Source organism: Phalangium opilio, unplaced genomic scaffold (genome assembly GCF_054372755.1).
Source record: "Phalangium opilio isolate 3A_F unplaced genomic scaffold, DU_Popi_V2 ptg000070l_1, whole genome shotgun sequence".
NCBI lineage: Eukaryota > Metazoa > Arthropoda > Arachnida > Opiliones > Phalangiidae > Phalangium > Phalangium opilio.
This window is the reverse complement of record NW_028324182.1, coordinates 3,092,315-3,110,158: the sequence shown is the minus strand read 5'-3', so window position 1 is coordinate 3,110,158 and position 17,844 is coordinate 3,092,315. Positions and strand designations below refer to the sequence as shown.

At 38.0% G+C, this 17,844-nt stretch overlaps 4 protein-coding genes, 1 long non-coding RNA gene and 1 other non-coding gene across 6 annotated transcripts; 1 reads left to right on the top strand and 5 right to left on the bottom strand.

Annotated features, from left to right (window-relative positions):
- Positions 1-320: 320 nt before the first annotated feature.
- Positions 321-13,859, bottom strand: LOC149661092 (uncharacterized). Its single transcript, XR_016369068.1, has 3 exons — positions 13,664-13,859; positions 13,153-13,328; positions 321-448 (listed from the first exon to the last, which is right to left on the bottom strand). It is a non-coding gene; the product is annotated as an uncharacterized LOC149661092 (long non-coding RNA).
- LOC149661095 (uncharacterized) lies at positions 3,328-5,561 on the top strand. The gene is made up of 2 exons (XM_089842487.1): positions 3,328-4,002; positions 4,148-5,561. Exons 1-2 carry the CDS (start codon positions 3,528-3,530, stop codon positions 5,332-5,334), a joined length of 1,662 nt encoding a protein of 553 aa, XP_089698613.1. The 5' UTR covers positions 3,328-3,527; the 3' UTR covers positions 5,335-5,561.
- On the bottom strand, positions 5,318-7,349 carry LOC149661094 (uncharacterized). Its single transcript, XM_089842488.1, has 2 exons — positions 7,091-7,349; positions 5,318-6,998 (listed from the first exon to the last, which is right to left on the bottom strand). The coding sequence occupies exons 1-2, from the start codon at positions 7,111-7,113 to the stop codon at positions 5,462-5,464; spliced, it is 1,560 nt and encodes a 519-aa protein (XP_089698614.1). The 5' UTR covers positions 7,114-7,349; the 3' UTR covers positions 5,318-5,461.
- On the bottom strand, positions 10,062-10,134 carry TRNAV-UAC (transfer RNA valine (anticodon UAC)). The gene has a single exon. It is a non-coding gene; the product is annotated as a tRNA-Val (tRNA).
- A 21-nt stretch (positions 13,860-13,880) lies between the features above and the next one.
- LOC149661091 (ATP-binding cassette sub-family C member 8-like) lies at positions 13,881-15,981 on the bottom strand. The gene is made up of 4 exons (XM_089843768.1): positions 15,960-15,981; positions 15,305-15,502; positions 14,662-14,912; positions 13,881-14,550 (listed from the first exon to the last, which is right to left on the bottom strand). Exons 1-4 carry the CDS (start codon positions 15,979-15,981, stop codon positions 14,428-14,430), a joined length of 594 nt encoding a protein of 197 aa, XP_089699894.1. The 3' UTR covers positions 13,881-14,427.
- Positions 15,982-16,167: 186 nt separating this feature from the next.
- On the bottom strand, positions 16,168-17,773 carry LOC149661090 (ATP-binding cassette sub-family C member 3-like). Its single transcript, XM_089842485.1, has 3 exons — positions 17,501-17,773; positions 16,782-16,985; positions 16,168-16,673 (listed from the first exon to the last, which is right to left on the bottom strand). The coding sequence occupies exons 1-3, from the start codon at positions 17,714-17,716 to the stop codon at positions 16,494-16,496; spliced, it is 600 nt and encodes a 199-aa protein (XP_089698611.1). The 5' UTR covers positions 17,717-17,773; the 3' UTR covers positions 16,168-16,493.
- Positions 17,774-17,844: the final 71 nt, after the last annotated feature.

Sequence of the window (17,844 nt, the reverse complement as noted above, 5' to 3'; positions counted from 1 at the left end):
AATGATTTAATAAGCCTTCCACAGCCTCTAAGTGATGGTTGGTGTTATCTTTTAAGTCAGAGACAATTACAATTTAGTTTTTAATCATTGATAACGTATTACCTTCTGGTATTACCTCTGCCGATGTCAATACCAATTTTTTTTTTAAATCAATGAAACTGAAATATCAATATCAAACAATTATCAACTGGAAAAGATATTTAGTTATTCTTTAATTTAAATTTCTCATGACAAGTATCAAAAGAAGATAAATTTTATTATTTTCTGACACAAAAATTGGCAGCTTCTTTCACAGTACATAATATCGAGTCACCGTGGTAGCGATGCAAAACCGCACGTCACGAGCAGCGCACGTCTTTCGAGGGATCAGGCACTGGCGTATTCCCCTGGTATTACCTCTTTGGAGGTTTTAATGCCGTAAATTTGGGCGATAGGCCTACAATCCGTTCTAATATTGAAATAAAAACTAAAAAATTTCCGCGTTATACCGCGTAATACGCTTCCCATCGTACACCCTCAGAAAGACTTTATTACAGAGTGGCTTACCCCTCGTCAAATTTTCCGTATAGAGTAATATTTTGGCTAACGCCATCTAGATGTCGTGTAAAAATAACAAATTTTCCGTATAGAGTAATATTTTGGCTGACGCCATCTAGATGTCGTGTAAAAATAACAAATTTTCCGTATAGAGTAATATTTTTGCTAACACCATTTAGATGTCGTGTGCAAAAATAACAAGTTGGGAAACCAAAATAAACCTCTCCGAGCCGAGACGAATTTACTTTCTAGGCACAGGTCCATCAGCCAATGAGAAAAACCGGAAATACAAGGTTTAAACTGGCGAGATGTTGCCAAGATCATTAGTAAAGGTTGAAACCTTCAATAATTTCCTGTGTATCCTCAATAATTCTAAAGAGAACCTAACATCTATCACTTAAATGTGTATTTAACTTTCGGCTCACCCTGAACCGTTAAGACCTCCAATAAGAGGACACGAAACAAGGTCAAACTTTACTTCATAGCTCTATCCATCTTATTTGACGCCAATCATTAAACAGCCGTTACACCTTCATCTGCTGTCTGACCGCCAATTATTTCACCCAATGCCAACCGGTAACCATGCACTAGTCTTTCGTGTACACCACATACACACCAATCTGTTCTTAATGGCTTCTAACACCACCATCTACTGGTCTTTCGTCTATACCACATAGACACCAATTTCATTGACCCAATCGGTTCAACAATTATGAAGAGATGAAGTATTTTAAAAGTTACGTTTACACTATACAGGGTGATTCAAGTACGGATGAACGCGCAATTCAAATATAATAACAAAAGACTTTCTTGGATTATCGAACTAAAACCGAGCTAAATAGCTTCTAAGCAACTAAAATAATCGAATTGCCGAAAATATTATCCATATTTTCATTTCATATACAGAGAAAAAGAAATTATTATGGTTCTGATGGGAGCTTCTCATTTTGGTTGTTGTTTTGAAAAATATAACGCAATGCATGGGCCTGTATAGATATAGCAGGCAATGAATAAAATATATCGCAATGCACGGGCCTTGATAGATAGAGGAGGCAATGTAGGAAATATAACGCAATGCATGGGCCTTGATAGATTTAGGAGGCCATGATTTAATCGACTTCGGTACTTGAGAGGTTTATCTTTAATATTTAAATAAATATAATTATTTTTAATTATTTTAATCTTCAATAATTAACATTAATAATACTTAAATCGTTTAAAATAAAGTTATTCCTACACTGTAAAAAAAGAGGGTTTTTTGGGGGTGTGAATCTGTACCTAAAAAGGTATTTTTGGTCAAAAAACTCCTTTAGGTGTGTTTTAACACCTCCTGAGGTGTTAATAAAAACCCTTTGAAAATTTGAAGGTGTATTATCATACCCTTAGTAAATGTTTAACACACGAAGGGTGTTTTGATGGGAAAAGGGTGTATTTTTATACCCCAAACGACAGCGCACGCGCTGTTGCACTCTTTTATTTAGCTCGCGAACGCAGATTCACGAGGCGCGATACATTTTCAAATTCAAAATAGGCTTAACGTTTGGTGTACTTGCATCTGTGTTTCACTGTTATCAAACCACTTAAGAAGGTAATTATTTTAACTAACTTTTTATAAGTTAAACTTTGATTTATGATATGTTTCATCCATTTTAACAGCTTGGACCGGGAAAAGATCGCAATTATCCATAGTGATCATGGTTTGTTAAATTAGGTTAGAGTTAGGTTCGATTGGTTAGGGTTAGGTTAGGTTTACGTTTGGCTAGGTTTTTTTAAGTTTGGGTTCTTTTTGCTGGGGTTTAGGTTGCCTACTTCTAGCCGCGTGGAAATTTGAAGAAACGCTTCCGTAGCCCTGATGCCAATACGGATGTGAACCATTTTGATTCTTGACTTAGTTTTCTTCGAGAGCTTTCAACGTCTCAATAAAAGCCGTGAGCCCATCAACAATAAATCAGACTAATTTATGATTAAAAGATTAAATCAAATAACGAACAACTAATTTTTAATTCTTTTTGCTTGTAGATTTAGGCATGGCTATTCATTAATTCCTTATGAACATAGTGGTGGATATATGAGAGTTATAATACAACTTCTGTGGATAATATGGCAAATCCACATATTGCGTGGATAATGGACAGAGAGTGTTTTGACTTGTCACCATTTTGTCACAGAACAGCTATAGAACGGGTGATTAATAAAGCCGATGGTGAACGTAACTTTCCTCTGAGAAGTACTCCATTGCAGAAAACGAAGAAACCGAAAAATTGCGATGTCACGTTCTGATTGTATACTAGTTTTAGGTGCATTTTTAAATGATTTAAAGTTTTTGGTTTTGAATTTCGCGGTCTAAGTCATTTCACTATTTATAATGAATTTTAACACTCGTTTCTGAACCTCGAATTAAAGACTTAATGTAAAAGTTAATTTATTACTTCTTGTGTGATATATATTACGTAGCGATTTAGGCACATTAAAGTGCCAAAATTTTTCACACCAGTGAACATCATTTTTCTACTATAAGAAAGAGAACCATGTATGATAATAATTAAACCTTTCACAGCAAATTTTATATTTGTTAGTACCCGTAAATGGCCGAAATGCCATTTCTTGCACCCAGGGAAATTTTTTTAGGTACAGGCCAATGCATTTGTTTTTAATTTCCATCCCATAATGGTGGAAAAGTATTTTTCGCATCCCCAAACAGAATTTATCAGTACATATAAATACCATAAATGGTTTCAATTCGCACCTCAACAATTGAAAGGGTATTTTTTCGAACCACCCTACCGAATAGACCCTTAAAGAAAATAAACAAGCTGGACACCTTATATCGCCGAGTCGGGATTTTTTCGAATAGAGTACCAACGCCATCTAGTGGCGAAAGGTTTCGTTGAATAAATTTATTCGTCTGCTCTTTCAATTTCAAAAAAGTTCAAGGCTTAGTGAACTGTTAGTGTATTAGAACTTAAGTGGTTACAAACAAATTATTAACAATGACTAGTCACCGTGGTACAGCATGTTGTGTACACAACTGCAAGAGTTATTCACGTGTTCACCGTGACCTAGTTGATAAAAAGATAAGTTTTTCTGTTTTTCCTAATGATGTTGCCCTTAAGGAAGAATGGATCGCCAGAATTCAGCTTAGTTTTGATATGGATGGTGATAATCAACCTAGATCGTCGAAAAAACTAAGATGGCAACCAAAAAAATATAGTGCTGTTTGTGGCCTTCATTTTAATCACGATGGAAAACGGAAGTATGAAGACAAAGTTCCAATATATATCGGCAATTATGTACTGCCAAAAAACATTTTCATCTCGGACATAGTTGTGTTGGATAGCGATCCGAAAGGAATTCTTATGGAGATAGGAGCGGAAGTAGAGCTGGGTTCGAAAGTGTCCATGCAAGAAACAAGCCCTGTCAAAACCATTGTAAAGAATAAAAATAATCTGCAAATGTTTCATTTAGGTATTCCTCTAGCCATGAGCAAAGATGCCACTGTTAGAGCTTGAGAAGTATAGCTTTCCTCAGCTGCGACATTGATATCTTCCGCTTATTAAGGCAAGAATAGTAAAATACATAAGTGGTTATTACATTTGTAATTTCATTACAGAACACCCATATTCTTCTGGTATTAATATCCAAGTTAATGAACTTCGAAAACAGTTGGATTTGATTAGGATCAACGAGAAAAAGTTGCAGCAGGATTTGATGGAATCAGAAAAATCCATTGTTTGTTTAAGAACAGAGAACGCCCAGTTGAAAATACAACTTCAGCGATTACAAGAGGATGTTAAGAAAAAAGAGTCCGAAAGTCAAAATAATAAATTTCGTTTGGAAAATGTCTCGAAAAGCGATAAGATGTTAAGATTTTATACCGGATTTTCTTGCCTTGAAGATCTGAATATTCTATACCGACAAATTGAACCAGCGTTACCTAATGTTTCACTCTATAGTAAAGGAGGTGGCTATATAAGGTCAACGGAAAGGAATGAATCTTCTCGAGGAAGGCCTATGGTTATAGAATTTAAGGACCAGTTATTTTTAACATTATGTAAACTGAGAGTTGGGCTTCTAAACCAAGACTTGGCTTACCGCTTTCAAATATCTCTGACTAGTGTTAGTAATTACATAACTACATGGTTAGATTTATTATACAGAAAGCTAACCATCATCCCTATCTGGCCATCAAGACAAGTTATAAACGAGTACATGCCAAATGAATTTAAGGAAAAATTTCCAACAACCAGGGTTATCATTGATTGCACTGAGTTTTTTATTGAAAGGCCCTCTGACTATGGTACTCAGTGCGATACCTACTCAAATTACAAGCGGCATACGACAGCAAAAGCTCTTATAGGAGCTACGCCAAATGGTTTTATATCATTTATCTCCCCCTTAGCTCCAGGTAGAGAAAGTGATGTGGAAATAACTGCCAAAAGTGGTCTTCTGGAAAAATTGGAAAAAGGTGACATGGTTCTTGCGGACCGAGGATTTTTAATACATGATCTATTAGCTGCCAAAGGAGTAGATCTAAACATTCCCCCATTCTTAGGTGGTAGGAAACAATTATCATTATCAGATGAAGTTAGAACTCGAGAAATTGCGAATGTAAGAATTCACATAGAAAGAGTTATCAAAGAGATTAAAAGTTTCCGTATTCTTAAATTTACGTTTCCCAATTCAATGCATGCAAGTTTAGAAAAAATTTGGTACATTTGTTGCTACCTGCAAAATTTTATAAATGAACCACTTTTAGACAGAAAAGAATGCCCAATTCAAGTGGATATGGAATTTTAAAAGTTTTTATTGAGCAACGAAGGAATTTGTACTTTGTGTTTTTATCACAACTAGCTTTGTTAAATGTAAATAGGAACAGTTTCTTTAAAGCTTTGTACCTTTATCACAAATGTTAATCACAATTTAGCTAAACATTAATTAAAAAATGATCAAAGTAAAAGGATTCAAGTTTTGGCAACATTGATTCAAAAAATAATTCTTGGTTAAACTGGATTCTTTCACAAAAACAGTCCACTCCTGTGTCGACAAAGAAATCGCACCATGACAAACCAGTTATGCCTAACTGGCCTTGCACTTGATAAAAATAATTATGAGTGCGGTTCAAAATGACTTTTCCTGTTACGTCTCTTTTCAAACATATTTTGGTTTTCAGATTGTTTCCAGCAATAGCTTCGTCAATACTGAGTCCGAGTTCTTTAGCCTTTGCTAGGGTCTTAATTTCTATGAGGCCAAACTCTTTAATATCTTCATCATAAATGAGCCCATCTGGAGACGTACCTAACGCAGGCATACCTGGATTAATAATTAACCCAACTTTGAAGGTTTTAACCTTGTTGTTTTTCATTGCACAATATTTTTGAAGAGCAGTTGCTTCATTGTCTAAGCCTTCTCTTACATACTTTAATTTGCTTATATCTACACCGCCACGAACTGTCGCAACAAATTGTGGGGTCACTTTCGCTTTTCTTTTAATGATTGACCCAAAATGTGATGTAGTCACCCTAGATTTCTTTTCAGTTTTCCATAATTGGCATGAAGACTGCTCTCTTGTGTATTCTTCTATTTTCCTTGATTCTTCTACAGTCACTTTAACTGATTCTGGAAAATCCAATTCTGAACTTCTATGTATAAGCTGCGTAGGTAGTTTTAGCCTCTCTATTTCGCTGTTCAAAGACTCGTCAATACAAATATCATTTTGGTTAACAATATGACCATAGGTGATTGGAATGAATTCTGATGGCATATGATTTTCCTGTCTTAAGATCACCTGCCACATTCTCCTTTTGTTTTGAGATTTAAAATCCACTTCCAACTTCTCTAGTTGAGACTTGTTTTCTTCGAAAGAAGGGTTAACAGGCAAAGAAACGTAATTTGACACACACAGCTTCCTTGAGCTTCTTTTACTAACTTCTTTCCCAGGAGTATGCTTTGTAAAATTTAAAATACTGAAGTTCGTTGTGGACAAATTATTCTTCACGTTCAGCTTCCCCCATTTTTGGGCAATGTCAGTTCGTGAAACATCATTCGGAATGAATGTCAAACCTTGCATGATACAGTCCCAGAGAAACCACAATGTTGCAGCCACATGAGAACAAACCCCTCCTTGACCTGATTTACATTCACAAGCCCCTTTCTTTATATTGCCACTAACAGAATCCATTACAATATGAACAGAATAAATGGATTTAGCAGTATATGAAGCGTGGACTTTAGATTTGACATGAGAGATTGATCTACTCTTCTCGTGAGATATTAAAACGTTGGTTACTTTTTGCGCTTTGAACATTCGATAGCCTTTTAGTTTATGCTTCCCGCTCTTTCTTGAAAAATGGTGCCTATGAATAGTTTGATCATTGAAAGTATTAGGGATATTCTTGAGAAGTTTCGTCCAGTTTCCTTTTGGAATGGCGTAAACTTCATTTGAAAGGTTTGCCAAAGCAGGTCTGAAATTATAAAAACTTTACTAAGCCTTTGCCAAAATCTAAAACTGTGTAATTTCAAAATTTTCAATGACAAGCTTAGGAAATCTCCTTACCTTTCTACGATTTCAGACTCCATTTCAAAAACAACAAGGTAATTAAGTTGTGAGCTTGTGGTAAAGCTCTAAACCAGTTCCTAAATTATTTTAACTCGAAACTTCAGATCCCGACTTCCGCCATTAAATACTCCTAGCCACTACTGCGCAAAATCGGCCCATAGCCGTCTAAACCAATCAGATTAATATACTGATTACCCAGAATGCTCTGTCAATCCTCAAAAGACGGTTAGGAAATTTGAACGATTTTCTTTTAGGGTGTATTTATCAGGTACAGGTAAATACCATATTTGGTTTCGATTCGCACCCTTAAAAGATGAAAGGGTATTTTTTCACACCCTAAGCAGAATTTCTGAGGTCCAGTTAAATTCCTTTAAGGGTTTTATTAAACACCTTAGGGTATTTAAAAACACCCCATTCAAGGGGGTATTTATAAATACCCTAAATATGGGGTGCGAATTTGTACCTAAAAGGGTGCGTCTCCTGTGGGGGAAGAAAACACCTTTAAAGGTGCGTTTCCGACCCCCTTTTTTTTACAGTGTATTATCTTTTGAAACTTTGCTAATATTGACGTTTAAAGCGAAGGGTACCCCTCTTGCCCGCTTTCTTCAAATTTCGGGGTATACATACGGTTCGTTTCCATTATAATAATAGATAAAAACGCATTCGCGTGAACCTTTGGTGGAAGCCCTGCCATTGAGAGGCTAGACGTTTCTCGTAACCCTAGCCGATCGCCGCGTATGTCTTAAAACCAAACGATAACGATGGAGAAGAAGCCGGAATGTACAAAGACCAGAAGATGGTAGTGCATAGAAGCTGGTGTCAATGTGGAATTGACGAAGAACAGAAGATGGTGGTGCACAGAAGCTGGTGTCAATATGGGACTGACGAAGAACAGAAGATAGTGGTGCTTACGAGCCAGCAAGTCCATGTGGGATGGACAAAGACTAGCAGATGGAAGCCAGTTAGTAAAGACTGCTGTTGGCAGATGAATGGCCAAATTTCCGTGAACCGCGAACGCGTTCTGGAAATCGGGTATTTGTTTGTTCCGATTTGTAAACTGCGATCGCGGTCACGTGGAGTTTGACAGACACACGCACACAGACAGAGAGACACACCCAAACGTCCATTGTAATACCTCTCCGCGACTACGTCACTCGGAGAGGTAACAAGTTGGGAAACCAAAATAAACCTCTCCGAGTCGAGACGAATTTACTTTCCAAACACAGGTCCACCATGGGCGAAAAAATACTGAAGGACGGATGGCAGAGGGAGAAAGTTGAAAAATACTTGTGAATTCGCCTTCTAGCGGCAGATAGTAGCAAACCAGATAGTGGGGAATCAACGTTCTAACGAGGGAAGCAGTTAAAGTCTTATTTTGTCTAGATGGCGCTAGCGTCATAGATAATTATATAAAAACGTCTTGGTTTGGACCAAGGCCGAAAAAACAAACGATATGTGTGAGGTTTATCAATTGACTGAAGTTTCAGATATTGAAATTTTTTCTAGTTATTTTTATACACTCAATCCTTAATCAATATTTAATTCAATCAACTGATTTTACTGTTAATCGACCTAGTCCCTCTAAATTAATTGAAAAAATTACATATCTACGCTTTTTCAAGAACAATTACATTTTCCGAAAACATTTTATCGTGAAATTAATTTATCATGTTGAGGATACAGTATTGAATATTTGAAATGTTCTACTGGATGTCTAAAAAAAGCAAGCGAACTCTGGCATAACTCGAATGGAAAATGTAAATATTTGATCGTGGATGCCAAACAAGGGTGTTGCGCGAATTTATACATTTATATCGAAATGCTACATTTCTATTGTCGCCTCTTTGATGGTAAAGTTGCACTGGAACTTCCTTTTCCGTACTTAAGAATTTCTTGGTCATAACTCAGTCTATGGTAATATTGGCTGAGTGTGTTGCGACGGCTCAGATGACCCATACACTGAAACCACTGGTGATTATAAAATGCCATATATTGGGAAATAGAGGAAGGGAGGGGGTGTCGGAGTTAAATGTGACCTTCTTGGCATAACTCGTAATGAATGATGTGTTTAACCATATTATTTCCGCGGGAAATGAATATAACAAGTCTGAGAAGTATTTCTGTTTATGTGATCTTTACCCTTTACCACACAGGATAAACTTTGTTGCTTTGTCTTAAGTAGACGACATTCACTCTAAACCACAGTCTTATCAACAACTTAAAACAGATTTAAACTTCTTTTGATGCAAACTTGAAAATTTGTCAAGCCAGCAACAATTAAAACTATGTCAGTCAAGATGCTCACAAGTTAGTGAGCATCGACACGAAATCCCTTCAAAATAATTAATTTCATGATAAAATGTTTTCGGAAAATGTAATTGTTCTTGAAAAAGCGTAGATATGTAATTTTTTCAATTAATTTAGAGGGACTAGGTCGATTAACAGTAAAATCAGTTGATTGAATTAAATATTGATTAAGGATTGAGTGTATAAAAATAACTAGAAAAAATTTCAATATCTGAAACTTCAGTCAATTGATAAACCTCACACATATCGTTTGTTTTTTCGGCCTTGGTCCAAACCAAGACGTTTTTATATAATATCTGTCGCTTCAGTCTTAATGTAATTAAATTTTGAGTAATTATGTTTTCTTTACCGCTTATTATTATGTCCAATTACGATGGTCAAAACATGTATCTAGCAGGGCCCGAACGTTGCACCTTCCGCGTGTTAGGAGGACGAGATAACCACTACACTACACATACCTGGTAATACTGAGATTCCTAAGACATCTAGCTTATTATTATGTCCAATCACGATGGTCAAAACATGTATCTACCAGGGCTCGAACCCGGGACCTTCCGCGTGTAAAGCGGACGTGATAACCACTACACAATGAATACTTGGTTATTCTGAGTTTTCGAAGAGATCTAGCTTATTATTGTGTCCAATAACGATAGTCAAGTCATGTATCTACCAGGGCTCGAACCTGGGACCTTCCGAGTGTAAATCGGACGTGAAAACCACTACACCATAGATACTTGGTTATTTTGAGTTTTCGAAGAGCTCTAGCATTATTATTATGTCCAGTCACGATGGTCGAAACAAGTACTTCTGTAATTAACTAAAATTAACATACTTAAACTTAATTGTTTCTGATTAGACTAGCCGATCGCACACCCTGAATACTTAATTGTTAAATTAAGAGTATTCCGAAAAGTAACTTCGCTCTAGTTTTTCAGTTAGAGGTGGTTAAATATCACGAAAAACCCCATGTTAATCTCCATAGGAAAATTGGTAAAAGCATGTGAAATTTGCTTTAACGTTACAAAAGAGTATCAAGTCATATCTACAAGGGCCTACCGGCCCTGTAGAATAAACACAAGGATCGGAAGGTATGCCTTCCGTAGTGTATCTCTCTTTGCCGCGCTTGTGCGGGGGGCCGCACGCCAAACTTCTGCAGTTGACTTCCACTTATGCGCAGACGAGGTCTGCCTGCTCGTTTTTCGCTCCGCCCCGTGGCACCCGTGTGGCCTTTAATCTAAACCGAGGCTTAGGATGTTTTTCAATAATTATTGAAAATACTAAAGTATAAATTAACCTGACCTTTAAGGGCTATCCTTCTTTTGTTTCTAGTAAGTAGTTTATAGTCAGTTAAAGCCATAGTGCCAAGATATGCTCATATGATACTATAATATGATAACCGATAGGCCTAAAAACTTTAAAGAATGCACGTGGGGAAATTTGTTTTTCCACACGTGCATTATTTATCCATGACTCTACGCTGTACGCATGCGCTGGTTTCCGGAAGTAGAACCTACCCAGTTTGTACAAAGCGCGGCAAGCTCTGCCCCGACCTTCTGATCCTGGTGTTTATTATCTATGCTAGCGTTTTCCGGGATTTGACTCCGCATTTTCATAAACCCCTCCATTTTGGGGCTGAAAAGGGGGAAGTAAGCTTTACATTGGTTGTTTAGTCGTTTAGTAATGGGGGCAGTAATGGGCTGCCATTGGTTCTTCAGTATTACTTCGTCCAGGGATCCACCAGTCAATGAGAAAAACCGGAAATACGTTGCTCAAATTGGCGGGATATTGCGAAAGGTTTAATCGTTTAACATTTCCCTGTGTATTCTCATAATTCTAATGAGCACCTAATATCTATCACTTAAGTGTGTATTTAACTTTCGGCTCACTCTGAACCGTTAACACCTCTTGTAAGAGGACACGAAACAGGGTCAATTCTGGCTTCAATCTAGGGTATCTTATTTTAAAGACCCAATCGCTCCAACGCTTATAGAGAGAAGTATTAAAAGCCATATTATGTAGTGAAATACAAAGTTACTATATTTAAATGTAGTAAAGCTGAATTAAAAAGTAAACACCAAATTTGAAATGTTAATATCAAAAGATGTTCTTGGAATATTGAGATGAAACAGAGCTTTGTAGCTACACAGCTACTAAAAGAATCGTAATGCCGAAAAATATTTAAAATATTTCCATTTAATATTCTGCAAAAAGGAAATGTTATCGTTTTGTAGGAGATCTTATCATCCTACTCGCTTTATATTAACTTTGATTTGCGTGTAGTGTTTCGATTCGGATGCAATCTTCATTACTCGTTCTATATAAACTCTCACTTGTGTCATTACATAGAAATAAGTTTATCTTAAATAATTAATTAAATATAAATGATATTAATTATTTTAATCGCCAGTAAATAACTTTAAAAATAGTTAAATCGTTTAAAATAAAGTTGTTCCTATTATCTTTCGAAACTTTGCTAATATTGACGTTTAAAGTGAAGGGTACCCCTCTTGCCCGCTTTCTTCAAATTTTGGGGTATATATACGATTCGTTTCCATTATAATCTATATCTATATAAATAATAGATAAAAACGCATTCGCGTGAACCGGTGGTGGTAGCCCTGCCATTGGGAGGCTAGACGTTTCTCGTAACCCTAGCCGATCGCCGCGTATATCTTGAAACCAAACGATGACGAAGGAAAAGAAGCCAGAATGGACTGACTGGCGTCCATGTGGAATGGACAAAGCACTGAAGATGGTGGTGCATAGAAGCTGGTGTCAAGGTGAAATTGACGAAGAACAGAAGATGGTTGTGCTTGGAAGCTTGCAAGTACAGACTAGTGTCCATGTGGGATGGACAAAGACTAGCAGATTGTGGTCCTTAGAAGCTAGTTAGTAAAGACTGGTGTTCGTAGATGAATGGCCAAATTTCCGTGAACCGCGCACGCGTTCCGGAAATCGGGTATTTGTTTGCTCCGATACGCAAACTGCGAACGCGGTCACGTGGGGTCTGACAGACACACAGACAGACAGACACACAGACACGACCGGTGTAATACCTCTCCGTGACATACGTCACTCGGAGAGGTAAAAACTAGTTCTCATGAAAATACAACATTTGGCGCTAGGCGGCAGCGGTTAACAATCGCCCAACGAGGTACACTGGGAGACTTTTCAGTGCCGCAGGTCGCCCATCATTGTCACTCTTTCAGTTCGGTACCGGCTTTGAAAGGGGTAGGAGGCCGACGGAGTACTTGGTCTTACAAGACTCAAGAGGCTCCTTTTTATACGTGCTCACTGCTGAAATTAATTTCTGATATTTTTATGCGTAATTCAAAGAAAGAGTCACGCGCATAAGGGCACTTCGGCCATTAAAGGTCATAATTCCAAGAGACATCTCTAAATGCAACCTGATTCTAACCTCTCCACATTTAAGGAACTTCTCTTGGCATTACTGTTTTTACCTCTATCGACCTGCCTCCATGGTTCAACTTGAAAGAATTAATTAAAAAATAAAATTAAAATAAGGGCTGTCTCTACAAACAGTACCCGACACATGGTGGTTGAAGGGGGTGACGCTTTGCCGCATCAAGTACCGATACTAAAGGTATATAGTGCACATGGTGGTTATTCACAAATAAATTCGCTCGGTTATTTTGTCCAGTACAGAGTTAATTTCCTTGACTTACAGCTTTGTCGATTTTCTACTATGTACTCGGGGTAACAAGTGTGGATATTGCTCCAAATTTACTTACGAGGGTTCATCTTTATTCTCGTCGCTCATGTGTTGCCCGAAATAATCTCTAGCCCTTCCCTGGCGACTCATGATTTCGTCATAGGTTCCCCTCTCGATGATTCTTCCGTTGTTCATAAAGAAAATCTCGTCCACTTCTCGGATGAAGCTCAAGTTGTGCGTCACCAAAACTCTCGTCTGTAATAGATTGAATTGCTATTTGTCAAGCGAGCATGGAACTACCAAACCGAAACAATTTTCAAAAGCGAAAAAAGCTCAGGGCTTATTTGCTTTAGCTATAGTCACATTCATCATCAATAGTCAAAAGTCACTATTATTTAAATCAAAATCTGTGCATCTCGTAAAATATGTATACGAGATGTCAGATGAAAGTTATTTCACAGTAAAGACACTGATTACATTCATGGCCGACATATTCAACCACTACCGGGATTTAAATGAAACGACATATCGACCACCCATTAATGGAAGCTAAGCGTTTTCATAGAAAATACAAAAATAGGGTAATTTACTTTCTTTCGAAGAAATCCTTTTGGTCCGATGACTTCGTTGAAAAGATGTTTGGCCACGTGCGAGTCAACCGCCCCCAAAGGGTCATCTAAGAGATAGACATCGTCATCGCGATAAATTGCTCTGGCCACGTTGACCCTTTGCTTCTGACCACCACTCAAGTTGATACCCTCTCATGTAAAATTAAACGAACTCGTTACTAACGAAAGCAGACAGCTTTTTAACTATGAGCGAGGCGTCGCTATGCCAGGGTATTCGAGTAAAGTTCATTAAGTTTTTCATTGTTTCTTGGGAAGCTGCGGAAATAAACCTTCTATGGAAGGTGTTCATTTGGCATGTGTTCCATATCATCCACTGTACTAGGTTAATTTTAGCCACATTGTATGATCAATGTGGGGTGGCGTAGCGGTTAGTGCTTTCGCCTCGCAGCAAGAGGATCCCGGGTTCGATCCCGGACTGTGGCACCGGGTGAATATCTGGGAACAAATCCTTCTGCGTAGAGTTTGCAAGTTCTCTCCCCGCTTGTTAAAAGGAGTTTTCCTCCGCGGTCTAATCCGGTTTCTCCTTTCCATCAAAACTTGCAGAGGTTAACGGTAATAGTTAGTATAGGGCGCTGTCGGTTAGCTGTGGCATAGGGGCTAGCCACCACCCCTCTATGCATTGTAAAGGGACCCACCTGTAAACAAGCCACAGGCTTATTGTGGAAATCCCTTCATAGACAAAGCTTAGATTATTATCATTATTATTATTATTTACGATGTAAGTCTTAGCTTGATCTGCCCTGTTGTTGTTGTTGGCGGTGGCCGCGGCGTGGAAGAGTACCGCCTTTGGCGGTATAATATTTTTCGTTCATCATTAAAGGGATAATGAACGGGAGAGAATTGTGGTGCTGTGATATTTTTCGTTCGTGTATTTTAAAAGGATGGGGATTACAATAGTAAGTTTAAGCATTGCATTTAATTGTCCCGCTCCTAATGTTGTCAGTTTCAACCATACGTACTCTTTCTCCTATCTCAGTTTCGTCGTCAGCGGGTAGTTGGTCAAAATCTGGTTGTAAGGCGCACGCGCGTATGACGTTGTTGTACCTTTCCTGGTGCATGTTGTTGACGAAGAGAATATTCTCTCTGAGTGAGGCGTTCTGAATCCAGGGTTGTTGAGTGACGTATCCCACTCTTCCAGCCACTCTCACCGGTATGTTATCAATTGGTCGTGTTATCAAAACAGGATTGTCCAAAACGGCATTTTCATAAACTTGTTTGCCATTATAGCCATTTCTCGTTTTAGCGCATTTTGATTACAGCGTTTATATCTTGAGCGTACGAAAGTACGCCTTTCCAAAATATTGTTGTTTATCTTCATTAACTTCCCAAAATAATATGCCTTTTCCAAAAAAATTATATTTTATATTTACATTACTCCTTTTTGCATAATACTGTTCTTTGTCCTATATACTTAATATAATAGATATTTCCCTTCCTATCAATCACAGTTTGAGCGGAAACAGCAACCGCTGTTTTGGGAAATAGCGCTGTATTGAGAAACGCGGAAACAGCAACCGCGGTTTTCCTTCCACGCGGTTTTGCAAACCGCTGTTTTAGGAAGCGCTTTATTCCAAAACGCTCTTTTGAAAACCGCTCAACTACCCGTGAACCCTCTCACCTCCCCCTCGACCTTCTGCATCTCGGACACCAGAGCGGACAAGAGGGAAGATTTGCCACAACCCACCGGACCCACCACGGCAACCAACGAACCGCGGGACACTTTCAAATTGATGTCCTGAAGAGACGCCGCTGTTTCGTCTTCCAGATTCCAATGAAAGGTTCCCTTCAGAATCTTAATTGCTGAAATTTTCAACATTAACCAATTGTGAGAGGCTAGTTGAAAAATATCTGAAAACAATCTAAAAGCGACTTCAGGCTTTCCTCTATAAGAACGACATGTTTACTGGCTTATTTTAAAAATACATTTTTTAGGTTATAATTAAGCCTTTGTGGTGTTTCCTTCTAAAATTGATTATTGTGCTAAGCCCGAACTCTTTTTGACCAGAGATTTATAGCCACCATTGAGAATAAACCTGATTGTTATAGGAGGATATTTTCAGTTTATTCCAATGTCCCGAATTGGTGGGTTGAGTTCTGAAGAAGTTCTTTCAATTGCCTCTTTCTGCGCGCTGAAGTTCGCGCTTCGACATTTTAACCACAATTAGGCCTAATTTTGAGATTAAGTTTATCTGCTTGTGTAGGAATAGCTGCCGACAAAAATGGCCGACCCATTTCGTCCCCAAATTACTTGACATACCAAATTGGGCGTCGCTAGGCATCTGCTCCACGTAATGCTTGGTTTCCCCACGATTCAATAACTTTGCAATTCTTCTTACTGAGACGTGTGTCTGCAAAGAACTATTTTGTGGATTTGCGTCATTTTGAGATGTTTTAACTAAAAGGGAAGGTCAACATGACAATCCTGTACGATTTTTTCTAAAAACAAAACCTCTTTGTTGGGAAAATGTTTTCTACTTAATTGTTTAAAACATCAAATAAGTTTCCGATATTTAATGAGTCCAACTATAACTTCAATACTTTCATCTGCAGGTGAGCGATGACAATCGAATGATATATTATATCAAAAGTTTATATATTAAAACCATAAGTCTCGATCAAACAGATAAATTGTGCCTGGTTGTACCTTTGTCCTTAATTTACTGCCCTACTTCGAGTCGCGGGAATTGGAAATAGTCCTCGTACACAATAAAATTGCTTAAATTTTACAAAAATCCAGAACCTTCCAAATGTTTGATTATTGGAAAACAGTGTGTATAAGTAAATAGTAGATTTATCTTTTGACCCTCCCTGACAGCGTTCTTACCAAAACTAGGGTATTTATTAAATCCGGAAGCGTAAACATTGACGTCGCTATTAATCGTACCAACTGAAAGGAGACGAAAGCTTTCCTCGATGTGAGAACGTTATCTACGCCGATTAATACGTACATGGCGAAACAAGGTGAAGTAATCTGAAAATTTAGAAACAATATCTGCAGGAACGTAAAATTTCTACACCTCTATGTGCCCACAATATCGACAATTAAAATCCAAATCCTGAAAAGGTTTTACTTTCGTACCAAAACCGGTATGAGATTAGTTATAAATATGTTTATTCCTTCGAAGAGGCTTTGTTTCTTCATGAGTGCAATTTCTTTCTTCCTGATTTCAAGAACGATTCTCTGGAACGATCTCTCCCAGGCGTACAACTTCAAGACGCGAATTCCGTTCAAGATTTCGCTCATCATTTTCATTCTACTGTCCTTCAGCTTCATCAGCTCAATCTACTAAACGAGATAATTAAGGAAAACATTCTCAGAAACTCAACAGTTTATATTTGCCTCAATAAAGCACATCAGATGAACCTTATCACGCTTATGGCAAGAACCTATATTTACATAGAGCCTTATTGCATACTATCTGCTCTTAGTGATTATAGATACCAAATGAAAGCGCGTTACCGCTATACCATCCACGCTTGCTGTACCAGGGAGATTAGAGGAATTGTTCGCGCTTTTTAGACCGAAAACCGTAAATCTTAAATCCCACAACGGGAGAAAGTGGGATTTTTGAAAAGCCTAGATAAGGCAGGCGGCGTCAGATTTCCCAAAGATATTCGCACTACGAACTGCCCTCTCGTGACAAAAATCGCCTGTTGCCTGTAATTTCGAAATCGGCAGGAGATATATTATGAAATAACCACATTTTGTATTGAAGAGACGACGCAAAATAGTAACTCAACAAAGAAAGATCCAAATTAACCCCATTCTACCCCCTTTATTCCAGTTGGCACATTTACCTGCAATTCTTTGTATTTCTTAGTGCTGAGATAGTTCAGTGGAAGAAGAACGACAATAGGTACGATGCCAGCAAAGGCTGAATAGCCTAGTTCTTCATACATGAAGGTGAAGCACAGTACTGTTTGTACCGGGACAGACCACAAGAGGCCCAGTTGCGGCGACAAAATTTGAAATCTGTTCGTGTCGACGTACATCGTGTTCAGTATTTCGCCCATTGACAAGTCACGTCGATCGCTGCTCGTCAAACGAAATGTCTGTTTCAACGAATCTCATTAATGAACTAGCGTCCTACTATCACGATAACCCTAACTTACCTTTTTGTATAGAACGTGCATGGTGGCGG